At 53.6% G+C, this 26,251-nt stretch overlaps 1 protein-coding gene across 5 annotated transcripts; it reads left to right on the top strand.

Annotated features, from left to right (window-relative positions):
* The first annotated feature begins 2,534 nt into the window (after positions 1-2,534).
* On the top strand, positions 2,535-25,715 carry ALDH3A2 (aldehyde dehydrogenase 3 family member A2). Of its 5 annotated transcripts, none has more exons than XM_045984047.1 (12): positions 2,535-3,662; positions 4,845-5,006; positions 7,563-7,794; positions 9,086-9,171; positions 10,566-10,774; positions 12,083-12,200; positions 14,014-14,155; positions 16,806-16,972; positions 18,266-18,365; positions 20,964-21,199; positions 22,361-22,431; positions 24,238-25,715. In XM_045984047.1, exons 2-12 carry the CDS (start codon positions 4,854-4,856, stop codon positions 24,329-24,331), a joined length of 1,608 nt encoding a protein of 535 aa, XP_045840003.1. In that variant the 5' UTR covers positions 2,535-3,662; positions 4,845-4,853; the 3' UTR covers positions 24,332-25,715. The 5 variants fall into 5 exon arrangements, with proteins under 5 accessions (XP_045840003.1, XP_045840001.1, XP_045840002.1 ...); XM_045984045.1 differs by lacking the exon at positions 2,535-3,662 and adding an exon at positions 4,478-4,693; XM_045984046.1 differs by lacking the exon at positions 2,535-3,662 and adding an exon at positions 4,558-4,689.
* The last annotated feature ends 536 nt before the right edge of the window (positions 25,716-26,251 follow it).

Consider the following 26,251-nt stretch of genomic DNA (forward strand, 5'->3'; position numbering starts at 1 on the left):
TCTGGCCCTAATTTGGATTCCTACGAAGCTGGATCGTTTGCTCATACCTTATGCTCCCTGCAAAGAATATATTGACTGCTTATGTATATTTCCACAGGTTTAAGATCTTTTAACTCCTTTTACCCCATAGTGGAATTAATCAAAGGACAAGGACAACAGAATTAATTGATGTGTAACAAGTCTCTCTATAATAAAGTTTCTTTTGGTCGCAAGTAGCAAAGATTCAGCTCAAATTTCAGGTCCCTAACATCTGGAAATTTATTGGCTTAAGAAACTGGGGATGTACTTCACAGATGTGAAGCTTCCGGCCTTATAGATATAACTAGTCTTATGAAGACACTGTCTCCGAGCTCTGCTTTCCTCTGTATTAGCTTTCTTCTCAGCAAGCCATTTCTCTTGAAGTGCCAACAAATTAGCTGGTGATCCCATAGGGAAAACATGTCCCCGGGTTGGTTGGTGGTGATGGGGGTGGGGGTGTGTGCCTGACTGGCTCAGTCAGTAAACATGCGACTCTTGATCTCAAGGTTGTGAGTTCGAACCTCACATTGGGTGCAGAAAGTACTTAAATAAATAAAACTTAGAAAAGCATCTTTCATGATCGTTCTAACAGAAGTCCCTAGGTCACCTGGATATTCCTGAATCAATCACTGTGAGCTAGGAAGATTTGGTACTCTGACCAAATAGGCATGGGTCACATGGAAACCCCGAGGTGATGAAGAGGGGACACAGAGTGGGTTGCCCTCGATAAAGAAATTGTCTTTCTTTAGGGGAGGGAGGGAGGAAAAGTATGGTGGGAAGGCAGCCTCAAATCACCAGTCCACCACATTTCCTGGAAGAAATAGCTTGTACGCCCTCACTCCCTAGTCCTGGATCTGGGAGGGGTGATTTCACTGGCTCACAGTTACTTGAATCAATAAGTTTATCATATTCAAAGACTGAAAGGGAGAATATTTCAACTCGGGAGTGTGGTCAAAGAATGAGTCTCTCATGGGGTCCATACACATATCACCTTGTTCTGTTGAATGTATTTAGATACGATTTTTTTAAATGGCGCCCAACAAAATGCCATCGATTTCTCCAACTGATAAAGAAAATGTTTAAGAATCTCTAAGAAGCCAAACTCTAGCTGACCTTGCCATTAGAGTCATGATAGATTCTTTTAAAGAAATCCTCACACTCCATCCTTAACAAAAGCCACTTTTTGCCTCTTACAGATTCACTGGCCTTAGTTAGATGATACTGATTCCCCTTCTGTTTTCACTTTGGAATAATGTTCATCATTAACATTTTTTTTTAAATTGTGGCAGAATTTGCATTTTGATTTACCTGGTCTGTTACACAATGACTGTTAGCTAAGAGTGTAAAAAAATGGCCACTCAGATCAGGTTTAAAATATAATTGGTATACTCTGTGGTGAACTCTGAGCTAATTCAAACATTGTTCTACAATCCTCAATATTGACATTAGGTGGCTGGGCTGCTAGTCACAGGCCACTCTGCTAGTCAGAGTTGGTTTAAAGACTTGGTCTGTGTTAGAGACTGAATGTAAGAAGCCTGCACTCTCCCTTTAACTATGCTATGTCCATGTGGACTGGCTCCCCCCACCCCCACTTCTTTTGGCCAAAAGGCAAGGGAGAGGTAGAGGAGGAGATTTTGATGGTCATGACAACTTCTTCCTTTCCTAAGATTCTCTTTAAATAACCCTCAATTTTTTAAAATTAACATATAATGCATTATTAGCCCCAGGGGTACAGGTCTCTGAATCGCCAGGTTTATGCACTTCACAGCACTCACCATAGCACATACCCTCCCCAGTGTCCGTAACCCCCTCCCCCTCTCCTGACCCCCCCGACCCCCCGGCAACCCTCAGTTTGTTTTGTGAGATTAAGAATCTCTTATGCTGTGTCTCCCTCCCGATCCCATCTTGCTTCATTTATTCTTCTCCTACCCTCCAAACCCCCCACGTTGCATCTCCACTTCCTCATATCAGGGAGATCATATGATAATTGTCTTTCTCCAACTGACTTATTTCACTAAGCATGATACCCTCTAGTTCCATCCACGTTGTCGCAAATGGCATGATTTCATTTCTTTTGATGGCTGCATAGTATTCCGTTGTGTATATATACCACATCTTCTTTATCCATTCATCTGTGGATGGACATCTAGTTCTTTCCATAGTTTGGCTATTGTAGACATTGCTGCTGTAAACATTCGGGTGCACGTGCCCCTTCGGATCACTACATTTGTATCTTTCGGGTAAACACCCAGTAGTGCAATTGCTGGGTCGTAGGGTAGCTCTTTCCAACTTTTTGAGGAACCTCCATGCTGTTTTCCAGAGTGGCTGCACCAGCCTGCATTCCCACCAACAGTGTAGGAGGGTTCCCCTTTCTACGCATCCTCGCCAGCATCTGTCATTTCCTGACTGGTTAATTTTAGCCATTCTGACTGGTGTGAGGTGGGATCTCATTGTGGTTTTGATTTGTATTTCCCTGATGCCGAGTGACGTGGAGCACTTTTTCATGTGTCCGTTGGAATAACCCTCAATTTTTACACTGTATTGAGAAAGCCACAAATGTGGACAGTGCCAAGATGTTGAGACTAATCAGCAGTGTATCATTCATTCATTCATTCGATAAATCTTTACTGAATACGAACCAATGGCCACATTCTACACTAGATGCTAATATTACAGAGAACGTGAAAGATGAAGTCCCCGACTTTATAAGACATTCCGGTGGAGAAGATAGACATGAACAAAGATCCATGACAGCCAGCTGGAGAAAAGGATGTAGCCAGGTGTGTCAATCAGGGTCCAGCCGTGGAAAGAGAAACCACTCTAGTCATTTCAGGCAGAGGGAATTTTAGGAGTCACACATATCAAATGGAAGACTGGAGCGATAGCAAAGATTAGAGGCTGCTAAAAATACACTTGGTGAACCCGTGGGAGCTACACCAGCTCTGGGGCCTGTCACTGCTATCCTGTTTACTATGAAAGTGTCGCTTGGACTGAGGAAGTAACTGCTAAGAGTCAGGAATGGTCCCCTTTCACTGTACAAGCATCGATTACACTATTGAATCCAGAAGCAAGCAGGTTACTCTCCTCCTACTACAGTATTTCCTGCTTACGCCTCCCCATGGTCGAAGTTTCTTGGAAGCTCCAGCATGAGAACCTGGGGAAAGTAGTTTATACAGTCTGGGCCCCTGCCACTCAGTAGTATACAGGGCAAGTGTAGAAATCAGAAACGGCATATATATAATATATACACACACACACATATATATATATAATCTCCCGAATCCAGAGTAGAAGCCAAGAAACCAGTAGGATCCTAGCACAACAGACCGTGCAAGTGAAATGATTTGGCTCAGACTAGGGTAGGAGTGGTTGGAATTCAACCTAGTTTTGAAGATAAGGTCAAAGAGAAGAGTCAAGGATGATTTCCAGGACTTTGGCCTGAGTCAACCGGATAAAGGACGTAGGGTTGATTGCAATGGGGAACGCTGGAGGCGGTGTGCCTTGTATTTGGTGGATGACCTCAAGTGAGACTTAAGACACCCACTAATACATTCAAACAGATGCACAGGACGCAGTTAAACACGGCCAGGGGAGTCTGGAGAAGACGGTGGGACTAGAGATGGACTGTAAAGCCACTGGGTTAGGTGAGCAGGTTGTGAGCTGTGAAAGAGAAGCGGTCCAAGGGCTGGAAAGGAAACCCCGAGGGCTCAGCCCGGGAGAAGCGGGCGTGGGGGTGGATGGATCACAAGCCGAGACAGGGTGTCTGAAGTCGGCCCTGCTCGGTGGGGTCAGCCCCGGGGCCCCGACAGGCCCGGTCGGATCTGGCAGGCAGCAACCGGGAGGCACGTCCAGCAGGGTCCAGCAGGGTGGGCTCCCGGTCTGCAGGAGTCGTGCTGCAAAGGGACAGACCAGCGGGAAGGCAGCGGGCGGTGGTCGGCAGCCCAGGGGGCGCGGTTTTCTTGTTGGTTTTGTTTTTAGTATTTTACTTACTTATTCCGGGGAGAGCGGGCGAGCCTGAGAGGGCAGAGGTCAGAGCGGGCCGCAGACCGGGCGCCCGAGGTGGGGCTGATCCCGGGACTCCGGGGTCACGACCTTGGCCGAGGAGCCACCGGGTGCCCCTTCCGCGCCGGCCGGCACAGCCGTCCCAGAGGCCCCCTGCCCTCAGGAGACGAACCCGGGAGAACTTTCTGGAAACCGGGCTCGCGGCAAGCGGTCCGCGCAGCCACGAGGCGGGCGGCGGGGCGCTCCCTGCCCGCGGAGGCCGGGCCTCTGGGCCCCGTCGGAGCCGCGAAACGGAGGCGGGACGGGAACCCCCTCTCGAGGGCGTCCGGGCGTGGGCCGCGCTTCCTGCCCCGGGCCGGGGCTCCCCGCCGCTCGACCGCTCGCCCTCCGCGCCGCGGGCCGCTTCCCGGACGCCCCTCCCCCGCCGCGCCCGCCCGCAGACCCGCCGCCGCGCCCCTCCCCCGCCGCCGCCGCCGCGCCCCTCCCCCGCCGCGCGCGGCCGCAGCTCCCACCGCCGGACCAGATCCCCGGCGGCGTCCGGCCGCGGAGGTCACGTGGCCCGCGCCGGCCAATGGGCGCGCGGCTGCGGGTGCAGCCCCGCCCCGCCCGGCCGCGCTCGCAGTCGGGGAGCCCCGCGGGCACTCGGGACGCCGCCGGACCAGCGAGAGGGTGGGTGAGCTGGGGCTCCGGGTCCGCGCCGGGGGACGGGGTCGGGGTGGGGGGCGCCGGCGGGAGGGGCGCGGCGGGGAGGGAGGCGGCGGCCGCCCGCGGGGCCGTCGCTCCGGCCCGCCACGCCCCCGCCGCGACCTCCCGTGTCTCCGTAGGACCAGGCCATGGAGAGCCGAATCCAGCGAGCTCGGGACGCGTTCGCGTGCGGCCGGTCGCGCCCGCTGCGGTTCCGGCTGCGGCAGCTCGAGGCCCTGCGCAGGATGGTGCAGGAGCGCGAGAAGGACATCCTGGAGGCCATCGGCGCCGATCTGTGCAAGGTACGCGCGGCGGGCGCGGGGACGGTCGCCTCCCGCCGTCCCCCCTGCGGACCGCATTCCGCCGAGCTTTGCATTTTTTTGTGTGTGTTTTTGATGACGCAAGCGCTGTGGGAGTGTTATCTCCGGCTGTACGGATAAAGCGAGTTTCCCTTGATTTCCCGAAACTCAGCTTGCAGACAGCAAACAGACAAGTGTCTTCTGGCCTCCTCTGTTGGGATCGCCTTTTAGACCCTTGCCTGTTGCCGTGTTGCGCTTGGGGTCCTTTTCCGTATGATCTGCAAGAACGCTTCGTATGTCGTGGATTTTGCTCATTTGTCAGCTTAGTATCTCGCAAAATGTTTTTCTCCGGGTCTATTTCTAGCCTTTTGGTGCATGGTTTCTTTTATAGACAGACGTTTTTGGGTCGGCAGTTGTTGCGCTGTTTTCGGCCACTGCTCCTCAAACTCGAGTCCCTTGGGGAGTCACCTGGGGATCTTGTTAAAATGCAAGTTACAGTTAAGTAGGTCTTGGAGGACATCTGAGATTCGAAGTGTGTAACCATCTCCCAGGTGGATACCATGTTGCCTATTTTGAAACCATACTTTTAAAAAATGATTATTTCATTTTTTTTCCATTGAGGTGTAGTTGACATAAACTATATTAGTTTCAGGTGTACAACTTAGCCGTGCAGTGTGGGTTTTTTCACTATTTCACCTTCTCTGGGTCCATCCATAGTGTCACAGGTGACAAGATTACTTGCTTGTTTAGGGCTGAGTAGTATTCCATTCAAGACACACTGGTGCGCCTGCGCGCCCTACGTTTTCTTTATCTGTTCATCTGTCAGACACTCAGATTGCTTCCGTGTCCTGGTTATACTCAATAGTGCTTCCGTGAACGAACGGATGCGTCAGACTTTTTGAATTAGTCGGCGTTTTTTTGGTTTTTGCCTTTTTCTTTAGATTTTATTTTTTAGAGTCCTCTCCACACCCATTCTGGGGTATGAGCTCACACCCCTCAAGATCAAGAATCGCCTGCTCCACCGACTGAGCCTGCCAGGCGCCCTTAATTAGTATTTTCATTTTCTTTGGGTAAATACTGGGAAGTGGAATTGTGGAATGGTGTATTTCTGTTTTTAATGTTGCACGCCCCCTAGAATTAGTCAATAAATCTCCTTCACGTATGGTCCAGGCGCTTTTCAAGGCGTCTCGGAGTGAGTGAGTTTGTGTGGCGACCCCTGGAGACCAGAGTCTTGGTTTCTTGTAGCCTTCTGCTTCTTCACAAACCCATCCCCATCCCAGTTAAGCCCTGCTGATTTTCAAAGGCAGAGTTACAGAGGCTCCTCGGTGTAGGTCCCCAGGGCGGGGACACCTGATGTGGGGCTTGAACCTCTCCGTCTTCAGGGGGGATCACCACCCTGCGATGCCAGTGCCGGCGGTGGGTCCGTGCCCGCGGTGTGCGTGTGAACTAGACCGTGTCTCTCCTCCTCCCGCCCGATTCCATGGAGCTTTTTCTTTATGTCTTTAGCTGTGGAAGAGGCGTTCTGTGGGTCTCTAGGTCATCCTCAGAGAGTTATTCTCTAGGCATTTGGAGCCTTGGAGAGGCCATGAGAGGAGGTGAGCTCAGAATTCTCCTACTCTACCGTCCTCCCCAAAAAACCTAGAACCACTTTTTGAGTAGCAAGGTGTCAGGGGGTGTTTAGGGGGTTAGTATATTACTGCTTTCTAGCAAGATTGTTATCACTTTATTTTTATGTTTTATCTTTATTCCAGGGGTAACAAGGCCCTGTTCTGGCTCTGGAGACCCCCTCATTTCCGGCACAGATCATCTTGAGGGCTAGTAAGACCTGCAGTAGTAGTAACAGTGCAATGTCAAATAAACAAGGTGGCATAATGAAGATTTCAGAAAGGATGGATTAGTCATTCTGTGAGCATCAGCTATTTGAGTGATTACATAGGTACATACGGTTACTGAAAAACAGTGAGGTCCTTGCCCTTGAGGGATTTAAATTTGGGAAAGAAACATAGTTATAAATCACTGTGTGATGGTGAAATGTTAGGATTCACGCCAGAGGCAGAATTCCTGTGATCGTATTATAAAGTGTGACCAAGACAGGCTAATATTCATCAGGGAAATCTTCCTGAAAGAGGTAATATGGAATCTTGACTTGAAAAGGCCTGCATCAGGGACGCCTGGGTGGCTCAGTCGGTTAAGCCTCTGCCTTCAGCTCAAGCCCAGGGTCCTGGGATGGAGTCCTGTGTCAGGCTCCTTGCTGGGTGGGGAGCCTGCTTCTCTCCCTGCCTGCCTCTCCTCCAGCTTGTGCCCACGATCACTCGCTCTCTCACCAATAAATAAAAATCTTTACAAAAAAAAAATGAAAAGGCTTGAATCAGTGAAGGAGGGCTTAGAGGGGCTAACTATATTAGCAAGCCCCTGCTGAGGGCGTGAAGGGTGTGAGTGTGCGCAGTAAACCAGCTTAGCCTCATAAATGTCACTGCAGTTGTACATAACCTGGTTTTTGGCACTCGGGGCTGAGTGCGTCACACTTGCACAAGGTTAACTGGGATCTCTTTGTAACAGAGTGAATTCAACACATACAGTCAGGAAGTCATTACCATTCTTGGCGAACTGGATCTCGTGCTGGAGAATCTTCCTGAGTGGGTTACTGCCACGCCAGCCAAGAAGAACTTGCTGACCATGCTGGACGAGGCCTATGTCCAGCCGGAGCCCCTGGGAGTCGTACTCATCATCGGAGCTTGGAACTACCCCTTTGTTCTCACCATTCAGCCTCTGATCGGAGCCATTGCCGCAGGTCGGGGGTCAGCGTCCGCCTCCCTGTCTCTTCGGAGGGGCTGCTTCTCTTCCACGGGTCGTAGATTAAGGGTCGTGGCTGATGAAACACATTTGCTGTGGCGGTTTGCCTTGCTTTACACCAGCAGCTACTGAGGATGCAAAAGTATTGTTATCATAAATGTGTATTTAGCAAGCGCAGAGCAGTTTATTAAAGGGAAGGTACACTCTCGAGGCGTTTGGACGGGCGGGTCCTGTGGGGTGGAACCGGCCAAAGGTGGTTTTGGGATGAGACATTAATTCATCTCTCTGGGCTGGGAGGAGCTGTGACACACAAAGGGATTTTTTTTTTTCTTTTTTTTCTTTTAAAGTAATCTCTACCCAGCGTGGGGTTCCGACTCACAATCCTGAGATCAAGAGCCACACGCTCTGGGCTGAGCCAGCCAAGCGCTCCTTTATTATCTTTTTTTTTTAAATAAAGCGGGCTCCAGAGAATTGCATGGTGCCTGTTTTTTGAACTACCCGGACCGTGAACCCGTGAGGGTCTGAAGTCGCGCAGTGACAGGTTCCGGAGTTCGGAGTCAGCCGTCCGTGCTCTTGGGTGGTCGTAGTTGCCGGCTCTGGTGTTGGGTGAACCATCTGAGTGTACCTGACCCGTTTCTTCATCTGGCTGGGGGCTGTGGGAGTCATGCTAGCTTGGGTATGTGGCAAACGCCGGGAGATTAATTTCTTTCTTCTGCTGGATCCCAGTCAACGATGTTTGTTGGCAACAGGGCTTGTTGTCAACAATGTTTATTGGCCACAAGGCTTGTTTGCCCAGTAATTCCAAGGCAAACAGGAAAGTCTAGCCGGGAGAGTGGAGTAAGGCTAGAGGAGGAGGAGAGGATAATGGAGCCTGTCGTGCTGATGTGACGTTACTGAGACCCAAGGAGTTTGAGGAAGTAAGACAAGCTCTTGGGGCACCCGGTGGGCTCAGTCGGCTAAGCGTCTGCCTTTGGCTCAGGTCATGATTTCAAGGTCCTGGGATGGAGCCCCAAGTCAGGCTCCCTGCTCAGCGGGGAGCCTGCTTCTCCCTCTCCCTCTGCCCTTCCACACTCATGCATGTGTGCGTGCGCGTGTTCTCTCGCTCTCAGATAAAATTTTAAAAACCCCAAAACAAAGAATCTCTTATGCTCGTTGAGAAAGTGCAGAATTCAAAGCTGCTGACTAATGGGAGTACCGAGCCTGTGCTCCCGCCATGAGCACTGTTTTGGTAGGTTTTAAGGTTACTCAAGAGTTAAAAGATGCTCTCCTGCTTTTTTTGCCTTGATTAGGAAATGCTGTCATTATCAAACCTTCTGAACTCAGTGAAAAAACAGCTCAGCTCTTGGCCAAACTCCTCCCGCAGTATTTGGACCAGGTAATAATGTCTTGCCCCGTCCTCAGCGTGTCCGTTTCTCAGTGGGGGGGCGGGGGGGGGCATTCTCCTGCTCTTCCTCCTAGTGTGGGCCGTGGACGGCTGTGTGCATGGAGTTGCTGTAGGGAGGAGTTCTAATTTAGCCTTCATTGCAAGGCCACCGTACAGTGTCGTAGCTGGAGCTGGACACGTTCCTCGAGCAACCTGGAGGCTCACCGTGGGTTCTCCTTGCCGTCTTGTCACTGCCGCAGCAGCCGGCGGAACTACGATGTCCCAGGAGCTGGGGTTATCCGGCTCAAGAGAGCGACGAAGACAGGATGATGTCAGGGGTGGAGTAGGACTTGGAACCAGAAGATCGAGGTTGAAGGTCCTACGTCGCCACTCACCGGGGGTTCATTCTCGACTGTCCCGCTCGGTGGGGATAGTGAGGCTCACCCCCGCCTCGCTGTCTCTGAGTTTGTTGGGGGACCAATCACAGACGTTCTGTAGATGAACCCGCGCAAGTTACAGCTTGAAGCATTTGCTGAGCACTTGAACCGTGGAGTGAGCGAGAACTAACGAGCCCTCCTAATTAGGAGGAGATCAGGTGGAAGCAGGGGGCCCCCAAGCCTGCTTTTTTCTCCTGCACTCCGAGTCTTTTGAACACCTGGCTCTGTGTCCCTTCCTTGCCATCTGTTCTCTGTCATTGCTTCTTCGGGTCATGCTGCTGCATGAGACGTTCTTCCGTTCCAATAGTGAGAAGAGCATAGGGCACTGAGGGCTCCGCCCAAAGCTGTGGGACCTCTCCCCAGTCCCGGTTAAGGAAACAGGCTCACAGGTGTGTGCAGTAGGGTTGCCGAGGGCCCCTAGCTAGCGCGTGACAGACCCCAGACTTGGTGCGGATCTGACTTCTAGAGCGGAGCTTCTCCCCCGAGTTGCCTCTCCCCTGCATTGCCTCGAGTTGCGCTCGCTCCATTCCCTTGCCTCCTGGCCTGGGTTGAGCCCTGCAGGGTCGCTTAGCGCTGGAATGTTCAGCTTGAGACACTCAGCTAGGACCTGTCCCGTGGCCCCAGACCGCAGACTCTTCGCCAGAATCTGCAGCTCACGTGGCCCCATCTCACGCACCTCCCCGGTGGAATCCAGCCACTTGCTCTCCCCTCTTGGCCGCCTTCACAGCTGAGCTCGTGTGGAAACCTGCGGACCCGTGCCGGTCCCTTCCACCGCAGGCGGTGGGTCTCCGATGCCATCAGACTCTCTGCTCCATGTGTCTTCCGTCACCTCCCTCCTGCCTCCTCCCCGGCGCCGGTCCCCCTCTTTTCCCGGTGTACCGGAACGCTGCAGGTTTATGTCGAAGAAGTTGCTCGTTAGACGGTGGGATTTACTGGTGACGTCTGTGCCTCTGTTTCTCCTTCCCGAAGGACTTGTATGCCGTGATTAACGGTGGCATCCCAGAAACCACGGAGCTCCTGAAACAGCGGTTTGACCACATCCTCTACACGGGGAACACGGCCGTCGGGAAGATTGTCATGGAAGCAGCTGCCAAGCACTTGACCCCGGTGACGCTTGAGCTGGGAGGCAAGAGCCCGTGTTACATCGACACGGACTGTGACCTGGATGTCGCCTGCAGGTGAGCGTCCTTGTACCCGAGGGCTTCCCGACACCAACAGCTTCGTGTGTTCTCCGCGCCCTGGGGTCCTGGGCCTCCTGGCTCCGAGAGACGTCATTGCGCTCGGGTGGCTGATGTCCCCGGGGCAGTGGAACTCTTCCCCAAACCACCTCCTGCCGCCGCTGCCTGAAGAAATGAATGGTGTGTCTTGGCATTACGTGGCTGTCCTTAGGAGTTCCAGAGCAGCGCTTTCTTTTCTTGAGGTTACAGACCTGCCAGGTGACCCGGGGAGGGAGGAAAGGATCGTGTGTACATAGTAAAATCTTTAGATTCCCATCAGGAAGGTGTTATGCTCGCCTCTTAATGAGTTCCTTTGTTGACAGAATCAGTGACTACTCGTGTTTCCGCTCAGTAACATCGTGCACCTGGGCACCAGAAAACGCCAGCTTGCAGGTGCTCCGCTAAACCAGTCTGGCTTTTCTCTCCCCTTCTGAGGCGGGCAAAGAGGGCTTGGAGGCAGGCAGGCCGTGTCCAGGCCGTCTAGCGGCCAGAACCTGAGGCCTTGGGGAAAGGGGCTGGTGGCAGGCTTCGATCCGCACGCGGGCACGGCTTTCCAGAACAGGGTGGGGCTCCGCAGAGAAGAGGGTGGTCTCGGGGACTGGCTGCCGTCTTTATACCCGAACCTCCTGCCAGCGGGACCTACAGACACAGCCAGGAGAACTGATGTCTGTAAGGAGCTCCCGGCGTCCCGATGTCCCCTTGGCTCGAGTCAGAGGAGAAGAGGGTGTGGGGAGGCTGCTGCTTATGTCAAAACAGGCAAGGGCGGGGCGCCTGGGTGGCTCAGTTGGGTAAAGCCTCTGCCTTCGGCTCAGGCCATAATCCCAGGGTCCTGGGATCGAGCCCCACATCGGGCTCTCTGCTCAGCAGGGAGCCTGCTTCCCTGTCTCTCTCTCTCTCTTTACCTGCATTTCTGCCCACTTGTGATCTCTGTCTGTCAAATAAATGAATAAAATCTTTAAAAAAAAAAAAAAAACAAGCAAACAGGCAAGGGCTTCCCTGCTTATAAAGTACCATTTCCCGCGAGCTGGCATGAGAACGTCCCGGCTCCTCAGACTGTACTGTGTCGATGGGAAAATGCATTCCCAAGTTCCAACCGACTGATGAAGAAATAAGTTTATGAAGCATTTTTGTTCTTTATAAAGACTACAAAGCCTACTGAGTAGATTTATGGGTACATGCTAGTTGCAAAATACTCAAACTACAGAAAAGCGTGTAGCAGATGAATAGTAGATTGAATTCTGTGGCTTTTCTGTCTTCTCCCTCCCTCAGGCGCATAACATGGGGGAAATACATGAATTGTGGCCAAACCTGCATTGCTCCTGACTATGTCCTGTGTGAACCGTCCCTCCAGCATCAAATTGTGCAGAAGATTAAGGAAACCGTGAAGGTTTGTGCTTAATACATCTGCGTCCATTGGTTTCGTTAAGAAACGCGTCTAATCAGCTCCGTGCAGGCGGCATCCCTGGCCCCCCCCCCCCCACCCCTCGCCACCCCCTGGAGAATTCCAGTGTTCATTTATGGTTTTATTCAAACTGCTCTGGGCACCTTGCTGAGAAAGGTGTCTGCTAGGAGCAAGGCTAGGTTGGTGTTTAACCCTCTTCAGCTGTCTAGTTGATGTGTTGGAACAACTGGTTAGTTGTGGCACAGGTTAAAAAAAAAATCAGTAGCTATGTTTTGTGGTTTTTTTAGAGGATATTGGCAGTTCTCTGAAATGCAGGGAGAGGCCCTTGGCCTGTTGGCCATTGCTGATTAAGGTTCTCAGTTCTCGCATGTTCAGAGGGCTTAGGAAGGCCAGTAGTTTGGAGGAGTGAGTTAATCAAATACGTATTGATGCTGTACTCGGCCTGGTTCTCTCAGTCTTTCGGGTGTTCAAAGTAAAGATCTCTCTAGAAGGAATCGAGAAATGCGGTGGAAGTGGCCTGAGCTCAGCCTCGCAGAAATGTAGGATTTGGGTTGGAAGAGGGGAAGGGGGTGTGAACCAATGTGACCGAGCTCACTGGTGGGAGGGGGCCAGTTAAGCCCCCTGGGTGGAAGAAATTTCTGGAATAGTCATAGTTCACTCAACAGATGCTAACTGAGCCCTGAAAGGAAGGATTGGGGACATCAAAGAGAAACATTATGATCAGAGAATGAAAAGCATGCCCCGGGAAGTTGAGAGAAGACCATGGATCCAAGCGGGTTCACTCTGGGCACAAGGGGCTGAAGGTCTGGATGGGGGACTTGGCTCTGAGGAATGGGACTGAAGATGGGGCCGGAAAAGGAGAACATGAAAGGGCTCTTGGCCAGACCCGGGGAATGTGGGACGTCAGGGTTTCATGACGTCCCGGGAGACCAAAAACCCTTGGAGATGGGAAAAAATGTGCTTAGCCGAGTATGGGGGATGAACTTGGTTTCAAAGGAGTAGGATCCCTCTGCCTTCCTCTGAGGCATTCACATCCTTAAGACCGCAGTTCTCACCTGAGGTTCTCCCAGGGAGCCATGTGTGAGAAGTTTCCAGTCCTCACCTTCTGAAAACGGCAGTTCAGCTGGTCTGGGGTCTCCAGGTGATTCTAAGGGGCAGGCAGCCTTGAAAACCACCACACGTGGCTCCGGACCTGGGGCCCGTCAGCACGCTGCCGGGGAGATTCTTAGCACCTAGACCTGGGGGGGTTACTTGGAGGGGGGTGAACAACACTCCTCCTGACTTGAGAGTAAATGAGTAAATTTTTTTTTTTTTGAAGATTTTATTTATTTATTTGACAGACAGAGATCACAAGTAGGCAGAGAGGCAGGCAGAGAGAGAGGAGGAAGCAGGCTCCCCACTGAGCAGAGAGCCCGACGCGGGGCTCGATCCCAGGACCCTGGGATCATGACCTGAGCCAAAAGCAGAGGCTTAACCCACAAGCAGAGGCTTAACCCACTGAGCCACCCAGGCGCCCCCTGACTTGAGAGTAAATTGAGAGCATTCACCCCCGGCACGACCCCCGGCTGGTCTGCAGGAGGACCCTACGAACCGCGGACGTCACGGAGGGTCCTTGGACTGTGCGTCTGCCTTAGTTCTCGTGCCCAGCCTGCCAGGAAGTGTAAACACTGTCAGACCACTTGAGGGAGGAGGGCGGTGATCTTCAACCAGATGGCTTTTTGGGCACGGGTTGGATTTTGCGCTTATTAAACTTAAATAGCGGTCTTCTGTGGCGGTTAAATACGATGATTTTAAATAGGAATTTTATGGCGAAAATATAAAAGAATCTCCCGATTATGAGAGGATCATCAACCTTCGTCATTTTAAGAGGATACTGAATTTGCTGGAAGGACAGAAGATCGCTTTCGGTGGGGAGACCGATGAGGCCACACGCTACGTAGGTAATGGAAATTGACCTTTTGCTCTGGGGACACGGGCAGTGTGACAGTTTCCGTTGACGCTATTTACTGATGCTGAAGACGTAATGTTTAATAAGCAGTGACGCGCTGCTTTCTGGTGCTCGTTCTTGTATAGCCACTTAGAGCTGGTTCTGGGTCTCGACAGATCACACCACCTCTGTTGCACTGGCTTTTTGCCTTTACACACAGCTTTTCTTTTCTCTTTCCCTCCCTACGTCCTGTAACCTCACAACCCTGAGAAGTGAAACAGAACCCTTGTGTACTTACTCCTGGTTTCTGGCAGGGGGGACAGCCCAAGGAGGAAATCATTCTACCACAAGTGGCAGTACTGGTCCAGAAGTAATGTTTCCTTGTTTCATTTTCTTTTTTTTTTTTTTTTTTAGGATTTTTTTATTTATAGAGCGGGGGTGGGGGCAGAAGGGGGAGAGGGAAAGAGAATTTTTTTTTTTAAAGATTTTATCCCTTTATCCACTTGATACAGAGAGAGACACAGCGAGAGAGGGAACACAAGCAGGGGGAGTGGGAGAGGGAGAAGCAGGCTTCACGCCCAGCAGGGAGCCTGACGTGAGGCTCGATCCCAGGAGCCTGGGATCATGACCCGAGCCGAAGGCAGGCGCCGCAGGGAGAGAGAATCTTTAGCAGAGTCTGTACTGGACGTAGATTGTACTGGAGCTCGATCTCAGGACCCTGAGGTCATGACCTGAGCCGAGGCCAGGTGTCAAATGTTTAACGGACTACACCGCCCAGGCACCCCCGGAATGTTTCTCATCTCTCAGGCTTGACATCGTTTACTTTGGTTTTGTTCTTTTATTCTTCGCCAGGAGTATGTGTGCCTGTTGCATTTTGAACACATTGTTGTTGTTGTTGTTGTTTTTTAAAGATTTTATTTATTTATTTGACAGACAGAAATCACAAGTAGGCAGAGAGGCAGGCAGAGAGAGAGGAGGAAGCAGGCTCCCTGCGGAGCAGAGAGCCCGATGCGGGGCTCGATCCCAGGACCCTGAGATCATGACCCGAGCCGAAGGCAGCGGCTTAATCCACTGAGCCACCCAGGCGCCACTGTTGTTGTTGTTGTTTTTAAGATTCTATTTTTGTATTTGAGAGCGAGAGAAAGCAGGAGCAGGGGGGAGGGCTAGGAAGAAGCAGGCTCCCCCACTGAGCCAGGAGCCCGACATGGCTCCATCCCAGGACCCCGGGCAATGACCCGAGCTAGAGGCAGACAAAACTGAGCCACCCAGGCGCCCCCGAACACATTGTTCGAAAATAAGGTGACCGGGGAATGAGAGACACGTTTACTGAAGAGCCGCCCCGTATGGCTTTACTCATCCCTCTTACCAGACAGGATGCTGCACATCCCCAAAAAGCCCAACTCGAACCTAAAACCCTAGAGGATTAAAACAGTGAGGAGGAAGGTATTCTCGTATCAGTAACAGCCTCCAAACCCCCAGTTTTTCATCTTTCGGTTTTCCCATCAGCTGTTGACCTTGGCTGTTCCTCGGCGCATCAACAGCGAGAGAAAAGGTCTGTTGCGTTTAGATCAACCAGTTACGAACGTCCCCCTGACCTGGAGTCAAGGTCAGCTTACCTGTGCTGCGCACAGCTGCGTGGGGAGAACAGTCCCTCCGACTCCGCCCTGGGAACGGTTCTCTGAGCCCGGGAAGCAGCGGACAGCCTGTGTTTTGGGGAGACAGCAGACACCCCGTGCAGGGTGCTGGTGAGAGCCGTCTTCTGCCACGTTGCTGGGATGACCTAGTGGGAAATGAGGGGGAAAGGAAGAGAGCGAACTTGTTACTGGCAGGTGCCTTCTCTTTTCATTGAAGATGCGGCTTGTCTGTGGGGTCTTTTGGACCCCTGCAGCTTGGTGCCCGGCCTGGCATGGATGCCGGGACTCTGCAAAGCCTTGTCGGCACCCACGTTGCCTGCCTGTCTTGCGCGCCTTCCCCATAGTGGCTGGAACACTGAACTCAGGGTCTCTTGACCCCGAAGTCCATTCTTAACCTCACAGAGTTAAAATAAAGGTCAGTGTCGTCGTATGCGTGGAAGCACACGCACCAAGAAATGGTGTCCGTTTGACCCAGGAGGGGCTGTGTGCACTGCCAGAGGGACCTGCGCAGAGCGAGATGGAAACAACCCCCGACCCTCCCGGTCCATGTGGATGTGGCTGCTGACAGGGTCAGACGGGAATAGACTCAGGTGTCTGTATCTTCCCCTCGCTCACCTGGGGATCCCCGGATGCACCAGCTTGGAGACAGACACGCACGGTTCATCCACATCCAGACTCGGGACTTTTTCTTATATTCTTCAGTAGCTAATACTTGGGCGGGAGCGGGAAGGGACGGATCGGTGAGCCAGCGAAACAAACGTTAAGATGAGAGCTTGGCGGGGCGCCTGGGTGGCTCCGAGGGTTAAAGCCTCTGCCTTCGGCTCCGGTCATGATCTCGGGGTCCTGGGATCGAGCCCCGCATCGGGCTCTCTGCTCAGCAGGGAACCTGCTTCCTCCTCTCTCTGCCTGCCTCTCTGCCTACTTGTGACCTCTGTCAAATAAGTAAATAAAATCTTAAAAAAAAACGATGAGCGCTTGGCGTTCCTGTCTCCGACTTCACGATTTCCTGTCGCTGCTCTCCTCTCCCAGCCCCCACGATCCTTACTGACGTCGATCCTGAAGCCAGGGTGATGCAAGAAGAAATTTTCGGGCCCATTCTTCCCATCGTGCCCGTGAAGGATGCCGACGAGGCCATGAAGTTCATCAACAGCCGGGAAAAGCCGCTGGCCTTGTACATCTTTTCTCGCAACGATAAGGTAGGGGCCGGGAGCCGCTGTCACAGACCCGTGTGCCTTCGCGGCCACGTGGTCTGTGTCATCCGGAAACCGAGTTCCGGGCTCGGCGCCGCCGCCCGCGGGGATGCGGCCCTGGGTTATGGCCGTCGCCCTCCCCGCGCTCCCTGGGGCCGACCGGAGTCTTCAGGGCTCGTCTCCAGCTCTGGCGCTGACAGACATCTCGCCCGGAGTCGTAAGCTTCCGACCGCCCCTGGAAGCTCCCGGGGCCTGCGCTCCCAGGGCGTCCTGTGGAAGAGCCTTCGCCCTTGCCCCAGTGGCGCTGTGGCCTGCAGCGGCCGTGTGGGGCCGCGGCGTCGGGCCCCGTTGTGAAACCGGCGACTTCGCTGTCCGAGCGGGGGCCGGACCGGTCAGGTGAGCCTGCGACGCCCTGTTACACCAGGGTGGGCGGCTCCCGAGGGGACCGGCTGCTGCTGAGGGACAGTGGCCTCGACGGGGGCAGGTGGGCTCGGGAGCCGCGGGGAAGCGGGAGAACCTGAGCGGGGCGGGGGCCGTCACGGTCCGACTAGTTCGCGCGCGGCTTCCAGAACCTGCCGTGCCGTGGGGACACGGCCTTGTGACGGGACCCCGAACGCGGGCGCCTCCGTGCATGACGGGTTATTAATCGTGGTCGGACGTGTTGAACGACCCCGGTGGGTGCACCCGAGAACCCCGAAGCCCGAAGTCTCCCGGGCAGGGCGCACGTCCGTGGGGCGCGCTGCCCGGCGACGGGGTCGCCCTGCCACAGCCCACTGTGGCCCTCGTGACTCGAACTCCCGAGGCCTTGTGGCGGCGGGGAGAAGTGGCATCTCCCAGTCAGGTGTCCTCATGCCGATTCCGGTCTTGGGCCAGCCATTTCTTCAAAACCGAGGAATTCCAAGCCTGAAGGCGTGACCGTGCCGGGCAGTTCCCGCGCGCCCAGGGCACTGTCCGCCCGCGCCGTCGCTCCGCGCACAGGGGGAGAAACGGGCGACGGCCGAGACCCCGAAGGCAGTCTGGACTGTCCCGCGTGGACAGAGGCTTCTGTGGCCGTCGCGGGCGCCCTGGCCCGGGGCAGCGGTGGGCCGTCGGGAGGCCGCGGCGGCCTCCGAGGGCCGGACGCGCGTCTGAGCGATCGCACGTTCGCCAAACCGCGCCGCGGCCTCGGAGGCTCGTGCCGGCGGCGCCGTGTGCCAGGGGCGGGCGGCGGGCCCGGGTGCGGAGCCCGCGGGTGTCCCCTCCCGCCCGCGGCTGGCGCCTCGGCGCTGCTGACCCGGAGCCCCGTGTTCCCTCCCTCAGCTTGTCCGACGGATGATCGACGGCACGTCCAGCGGCGGCGTCACGGCCAACGACGTCATCATGCACTTCACGCTCAGCTCGCTGCCCTTCGGGGGCGTGGGTGAGTGGCCCCTCGGCCGGCGTGGCGTCTGGCTACCGGGGACCCCGTCCTGTCGCCCCTTCTTCCTTAGGAGCCCCCAGCACAGTCTCTAACTGGTTTTGTTCCTTTCACTGGTTTGCCCGTGTATCGTTATTCCTTGGTTATGGCCCTTCTCTTCGATTGAGGGATTTTTTTTTGGCCAAAGACAGAGCTGCTCTGTCTTTTTGACGGTGAGGTAGCGGTCGCCGGTGCGGAACGCCCAGAGCAGGTGGCGGTCGGGGTTTCTGACCCCCCCCTTGCTGTCTGCTCAGGGTGGGGCGAAGTCGTCCTCGGGGTCCACCCCCCCGGCCCCCCAGACCTCTGTGTGGGGCGCAGCCTCCGCTCGGTTCGTATTCGATTCAAGAAGAGCAAGAGACTCCCGGGGTTCTGAGGACGCGCTCGTTCTCGGGGAGGTTCCAGGGACACAGCCTGGGTCCTGCTGGTCCCTTTGGGCCGTGACCCGCCTGCCTCTTCCACACGCCAGACGACCGGCTCTGCTCGTCCTTTTCCTTCAGGAGCCAGGTGGTCGGCCTCTCCGATACCTCGCTGAGGTGCCACCAGTAACAAGTGTGTAGGAATTCCCACCGTAAGAGGCAAACAGTAAAGGCCGCCGTCTTAGAAGCCCAAGAGACCACAGCCTGCCGCCCATGCGTGCCCCGTGTCCGGTTTAGGGTGTGGGGGGAGCGCCAGCGCCCAGCATCGTGCCTGGAGCACATGAGGGACGGGCGGGGAGAGGCCGGGGCTGGAGCCCAGACTGGGGCTAGTGGTGGCTTGGACTGGCCCGGTTGCAGGGGACCTGGTGGAAAGGGGCTGGATATTTGGCGGGGGGCGGGGGGGTTGTCAAGCAACAGGATTTGCTGATGGATTGAGCGTGTTGCGGCAGGAGGGGTGGTGAACGAAAGGGAAGATAGCTTACAGGATGGGGGCTGCTGTTCCTCACTGCCCGGCTTCTTAAAGGATTCCGTGAGACTTGTCTCCTGTGCCTCAGTGGACCCCCCGGCATCCTGGCTCCCAGCAGACTCGGGCATCCCTGGTGCCTCCTGAGTGCTCGTCGAGTGACTTGTGTTCAGTCCCTGTTTTGCGTCTAGCATCATCGACCGTACCCTCCTCTTTATGACAAAACCTTTCCCCTGCTACACGCAGAAGGAATCAGGCTTCCTAGGAAAAGGGGAGAATAAAAGCTTAGATCACCCTTACCTCACTCTTTAAAAATTAGCTCTGGGGGTGCCTCGTTAGCACAGCAGGTAGCGCTCAGACTCATAAAAATTAGCTCTGGGGTACGGCCTTAAAATTCCTTTCCTTGCGCGTGTTTGCACGCATACGTATACGTAGAAGCAAGAATATTTTGTTCAGACTTGTACTCTGTTCTGGATTGTTTTTCACCCCGTGTGTGAGAGTGGAGTGGGATATCTTCCCTCGTCGGCACGGTCGTGTGTGGTGGTTTCAGTAACCGACCAGTGCTCCGTCCCACAGAACAGCCGCATTCGTGTTTAATTCCTGGCATTAGGTTTTTTTGAGTCCAGGTTTTTCCAGGTTAGGATTCTAATACAGTTTTGTGCAATTTCTGATACTTAGGGAAAATGTCTCAAAGTGTTATGCTGTGTTAAAAAGGCTTAGAGCTGTTTTTTTTCAAAGTGAAATGCTTTTTTCCTCCTGTTTCTTAAAGTGGTAAGAGGTTTTTTAGGGAAAAGGGCAACCACAAAACACTACAGGCAGTTGTAAGGCTGAAACGTAGTCTCCCAGGCGTAAATGCTGTTCATATGTTGACATACAGTTTCGATTTTTCCGTAACAATGTGTGTCTTTTGATGAATATTGTGGAATTTCCCTGTAGCTTCAGTTGTCCCCAAGGTGATGTGTCAGGAGCCCCCAGAGCACCAGTAAGTGCCTTCCTGGCCCCATTCGCCTGTGCCTCATGCCACCGGGCCATACAGTGTATCTGCCCAGCACCCATAATAAAGAAGACTGTCCCAGGGCATGGCCTAAAAGAGGGCACAGATTTGTCCTTGCTTACTGTCACCCAGTGGGGTAACCCTGTCATCCTGTCTCTGTCGCTCTCTAGGAGCTTAGAGGAAGCAAGTGGGTGAAGAGGGCTGTGGATAAACAAAGCCACATGGAACAGCAGGAAAAGAGCACACGGTAGTTAAGAGTCCAGCCGACCTGGATTCACATTCTGGCTTTTCATTCTCCACCTTGGGCAGGTTGCCTGACCCTGCCAGGCTCCCTCATATTCTCTCGAATCAGGGGCACTGATGCCTTCATACCAGGGGTTGTGGCGAGAATAGATTTAGAGAACGCAGAGCAGGGTCCTTGGTCTCGGTGAGAGCCACTGGCTCCGAGAGCCGCAAGTCCTCACTGGACCCTTGGAGAGCACCCCTTTTTGGCAGGGAGATCAACTTGCTGGTGAAGCGGGGAGGGGCGGGGGGGAGAACTTCCTCCAAGAATCACTTGCGCTGAGAAGTTAGGTGGGGGCGTCTGGGCCGACAGGGGGTGCCGTGGGTTTCCTCCATCGGGGTTCACGCAGACAGGTAGCTTGTGCCCCCTACAGTGGAGCCTGTCTTGTCTGATCCCTCTGTTTCAGGTTCTAGCGGAATGGGAGCTTACCACGGGAAGTACAGTTTTGATACCTTCTCTCATCAGCGGCCCTGTTTGCTGAAGAGTTTAAAGCGGGAAGGTGCTAACAAGCTCAGGTACCCTCCCAACAGCCAGTCGAAGGTGGATTGGGCGAAATTCTTCCTCCTGAAGCGCTTCAACAGAGGAAAACTCTGTCTGCTGTTGCTGGCTCTCCTGGGCGTCGCGGCGGCCTTGCTGGTCAAGGTGAGTCCTGCCTTTCCGGGCCTGCCCGAACGGCTGCCAGACGCTCTCCTCTTCTGTTATGGGAGCTCCTGGACTTTTAGAGATGAACTTTGTCTCTCGCATTCACTTTCCGAGCCTGGGACAGGGTCGGTGAACTGCAGCCGCCGCCGTCTTCCTGGGGAGCAGCCACACCCGGCGCTGACTTCGCGTCCCAGGAGCGCAGCGTGTGCCGCAGTGGCTTGCGGCCGGCAGGGCCTGAATGATTACAGAGGAATTGTGCCAACCTCTGCTATAAGAGTTTAAGACCCCGGGCGCCTGGGTGGCTCGTCGGTTCAGGGTCCCACTCTTGATTTCGGCTCAGGTCATGATCTCAGGGTCCTGGGATCCGTGGGTTCGAGCCCCTTGTGGGCTTTGCGCTCAGCGGGAAGTCCGCGTGAGGATTCTCTCTCTTTCCCTTCCCCCGCCCCGCTGCTTGCACTGTCTTTCTCTTTCTCAAACAAACCAATAAATCTTAAAAAAAAATAAACCAAAAACAAAAACCCAAAGGGCAAAACCCTGTAGAACTTGCTGGAGGGATTCGGAGCCATCCAGCGCTCTGGTCCTTGTGGTCCTGGGTGTCTGGGTGGCAGTGCCCTGCTTGAGTGTGCCGGGCATCCACGTGCGGGCCACACGTCACGAGGGGATGACTTGAGTGCCGGCGTGACTGTGGCAGGGGAAGGTGGATGCTTTGCAGCCCCCGTTGACTGCCTGTAAATTCTGTCTCTGGGGGTGTTACTGTAGACGTGGGCTCCCCGAGCGGCCCATGATACCTGCCTCCCCAAGGCAGTCCGTGAGTCCCTGGGGGTGACCGAGAAGGTCCAAGGGGACGGAAGTGCAGACAGACATGGGGGTACAGCCACCGTGTTCTCCACGCGCTCAGCTAGCCAGTCGGGGTGACACACCAAAGACAGTGACCACACCGTGACACCGCAGCCCTGGAAGGGAGGCCGGGTCCCAGCGTTCACTGGAAGTATCCGTGTTCCGATCTGCATTAGGTTCCAGTTTGTAAGCGGGGAGTGGCTCGTCTTCCAGGGTCACCGCTCTGGTGGAACTGGAGAGACCAGTTGCATTGGAAATCATTTGGGTTTTCTCAGAAACACAAGGCTGTGCTGAGGAGAAAGGCCCTGTTGATTTTTCTCGCAGCTCAGACTGCGTTGTGCCGTAAGCAGTGACGGACCGCAGACCCACGGCCCAGCTCTGTCTTTAAGAGTGAGGTAGGAACTGCTCGTTTTCTCTCTCTCGTAAAGTGGGTCGAGTCGGCAGTCTGCTGCTCGGCTCCGGGTATCGGAGTGTTCAAGCTTGACTTAGCCATACTTTTTCAAAGGGCCAGGGTGGCTCGCTGGGGTCTAGACGAAACCCGCATCACTTCTAGAAAAAGACGTGTTGCAGGTGCTCCCCCACCCCCACCCCGTCCACTCAGCTCTCCTGGAGCTCGTGCCAGCTGACCCCCTCCGATCTATAGACCACACGTACACGGTGAACCCTTCGCTTTCAAAGTGGAGACCAGTCCTCTAAAAAATACTCTTAAGTCTCTTTTTTGTTTTCTTTGGAGTCGTTTGGGTGTTTCAAAAGAAGTGTGACTTCGGAACTCGTCCTGGCAGACGGCATGAATCGAAACCCTGTGTGCCTTCGAGAGGCTCCTCCCTCCACATCTCCCTGAGCTCTGAGGCATGCATGGGTCTCGAGTCATCCTCTAACCTCTTCTCTTATCCCCAGACACCTGTCCGTCCCCAGCCCGAGAGGCGCCATCTTGCGAAGGGACCCCTTCGCATCATGGGACATTCAGGGCTCCAGGCTGCCGGTGCTCCCCACAGGGGCGGCGTGCCGGGTCCGACAGGCTGGGGCAGGCCAGGTGGCCAGTCCAGAGCTCCCCAGAGGGCTTGCCAGACAAGCCTTCTCTGTGAACGCCTACGGAAGCAGCAGCGTATAAAGACACGTCTCTTGGAAACAGGAAAATATGGCTTCGATCCCTGGCTCTGAGATCAGCCAAGTTCCACCTCTGAGCAAGGCCTGCTCTGAGCCCACCCTTGGGCCTCAGCCTGCTCATCTGTGCAACGGGGGCCGCCAGCCATGGTCTCTCACCGGGGAGACCCGGTTCTCACTACTGTTTAGTGGTTTGGACCTTCTGGATTCCGGGTGGGACCAGTGAGCATTTGGTTTCCTTTTCCTCTTCGCTTCTCTGCTGACTTCTCTTCCGACTCTGAGCTTCTGTCCTCTTTCTGGTAAATCACCTTTTATTTTAAATAAGCAGTTCTGAGCCCGTGTTGTGTCTTTATTTGAGGAGTCTTTATTGGGCCTGCACTCATTTTCCTGAAATGGCTTTTCTGCACGTAATTATTTTGTCACGTGCTTGGTTGCGACTTCATTAATTCATTTCGCTAGAACGAGAACAGGCTTGGGACATTGTTAAATGGGAGATTGAAAGCAGCAATGATGGGTTTAAAGGAAGCGTGGAGAGTAGTTTTCTGTATGCACTTAAAAAAATTGTGTGTGTTTGTACACACATCTACGCCAAGTAAAGTTCCAGTAAAGTGTCCTAGAAACCACAGAAAGCATGGTAGGGGGTGCCGGTTTTAAAAAAGTTGAGAAATAGAAAGGGCTACCATTGAGAGATGTCTTGAGGCCTTTGAGAATCGAGTATGCCGTCCAAGCTTTCAGATTTCGTGTGGATGCTTCAGCCTGCCGCTCACGACTGGAGGATAGTAAGTGAACATTTTCCATTCCTGGCCCAACCCTGGGGTTGTCTCACCGACAGGAGACAGAACACCGCCTCCTCACCACTGCCTGTCTTGTTACTGGACTTTGCATGGGAGGGTATAGTCATTTATCCTTAGCCCAGACTCTGCTTAATGTCTTAGGGAGAAAGGGACCTTTTTTTTTTTTTTTTAATACAGCGCATCTCATATCTCTGAAAATAGGAGGCACTTGGTAGAGCCCCAGTACGGATCTCCCGTTCCAGGGCTGGTCAGGTGGGGTCTTAGACCAGCAGAGTAACCAGGATCCCTCTCTCCTCTCTCTAGGCTGGATACTACTGAAGAAAGATCCTGTCCAAACTCCCGGTTGCCTCTACCAAATTATTCCTCTGTTAAACAGTTAATGAACCAATGGTTTTAAAATCCTATCAAAAATAGTAAGGAAGTAACACAAATGTACCAGAATCAACCCTCAAAGTCATTGGCGCGCCCCGTGGATTAAAACCTGCCATCTCAGCCAAACCCCAGCCTTCCCCTCCGTGGGGCGGGGGGGAGAGACCTTCGGAGAACCCATTTTACGTGGGTCACCCACACCTTAGAGCTTGAGTCTAGGGGAGGAGAACATGTTAGGCTAAACCCGGACTCCTTGGGACATGTAAAGGAGTCTAGAACCTGTTGAGTGACTTTTTCACTCCAGTTCTTGGGACACAGGACACCCCACCTAGGGTTATGCACAGCCCTCTGCGTCCAGAATGGTGAAGCTAGACCTTCCAGCCCTGCTTGAGGTTTGAGGCACTAGAATTGTGTATGGGACGGTGGGTGGTCCCCATCTCTCATCCACTGGGACATGAGGACTTGACCTTCAGGAGTCAACCCTCCTGAAGATGGGCCTCCTGACCAGTGGTCTTCCTCCTCTCTCATGCATCCTCCATCGTCTCTCCTGTTTATATCGGGACAGTCTCTTGGGGCCATCCACACATGCCTGCCATGTAAAACATCACCTTGTCCGCCCCAGGGCTTCTGGGAAGACAAGTTGCCAATTTCGTGCGCGTATCATCTGTCGTCCTTCCCGTGAAGGAGTTGTAGGATTCTGCATCTTCTAAAACCCTAACTGGCATGTTTAATGCCGTAATAAGGAGACTTCTAACAATACTTACTCTCTCAGGATCTTAAAGTTTCAAGTCAGTGGATCTTCAAAGACAAATCTGCAAGTTTCTTACGTCCGTAGCACAATGCACATAAATTCCACTTTGCTAAACTTCAGAGAGATCCCTGAGTAAGTACAGCCTTCAGGACCTAACACAGAAAGCCACTGCCTGCCGTGACCTAGAGGCCTGGATAATCAGGACTTCGGAGCTGGAGAGCTTGGAGGGGGCTGATGGCGGATGGTCTGTGAGCCACGGCGGTCGGCCACGCTGAAGGCGACGGAGGGCACAGGAGGGGAGCTCTCCTGAGAAGGCCGGGAGCTGAGATCTGAGGAGGTTCCGCCCGGTGGGAAAGAGCGCAGCCTCCCTGCCAGGCCTTAGGGACTCCTGGCTGCGGGGGCCCCGCCGTCCCCAGAGCATGCGTCACCGGCTTGGTTGCACGCCCAGACAGCGTGTGACCTTCATGTCAGCATGAGGGGTCAAGAACTCGTCACTCGGCTAGTCCGTCAGGATAATCGGTCATAAAATAGCTTAGAATATCCATGGGGAATTTTGCATTTAGCCTACGAAATTGTACTTTCTGATTTCTAGTTCAACTGAATTATTGGCTTGTCTGTTGGTATATTCTGCTTCAAAATAAATACATTATATTTACTAAAACTGGCATGAGGTTTAATGACATTCTTCGCGTAGAACCTCTTATGCCCCGTTGGAGACAATTCTTTGGCCCTAACCTCCCCCCGAACTACGAATCCATTTTAGGCCTTTCTCTTCGTTTAGAAGACGCCATCCCTCACGGGTGGTCATTGTCAACCTTACGTCCGCTTTCTCACTTAAATTCTTAGCCAGGATTTTCTCAGGCTTTGCTTTCTATCATTTGTGTTTTGTTTTTTTGTTTGTTTGTTTTTTTAAGGGAGGGAGGGCCGTGGGGGAGGGACAGAGGGAGCAGAAGAAAGAGATCCAACAGCAGACACCCTGCAGAGCACAGAGCCAACACGGGGCTGGATCTCACGACCCTGAGATCGTGACCCGGGCCGAAATCAAGAGCCGGATGTGGCTTATTTTTTACAGTATCTGTATGGTAAATACATTTTTTTACAGTTCTACCCTCATTTCCCCGTTTCCTAATCTAAAACAAGCGTTTCTTAAGCCTCAGCCCAGAAGACTAATCCCATAAGGTTTTACACAAAAGTTGA

This window comes from Meles meles, chromosome 18 (genome assembly GCF_922984935.1).
Source record: "Meles meles chromosome 18, mMelMel3.1 paternal haplotype, whole genome shotgun sequence".
NCBI lineage: Eukaryota > Metazoa > Chordata > Mammalia > Carnivora > Mustelidae > Meles > Meles meles.

Coding starts and splice junctions, on each gene's coding strand:
- ALDH3A2 (XM_045984045.1), top strand. CDS start 4,592: ATGGGCGCGCGGCTGCGGGTGCAGCCCCGCCCCGCCCGGCCGCGCTCG. Junction 9,172..10,565: donor TCCCGCAGTATTTGGACCAG/GTAATAATGTCT, acceptor TCCTTCCCGAAG/GACTTGTATGCCGTGATTAA. Junction 10,775..12,082: donor GACCTGGATGTCGCCTGCAG/GTGAGCGTCCTT, acceptor TCCCTCCCTCAG/GCGCATAACATGGGGGAAAT.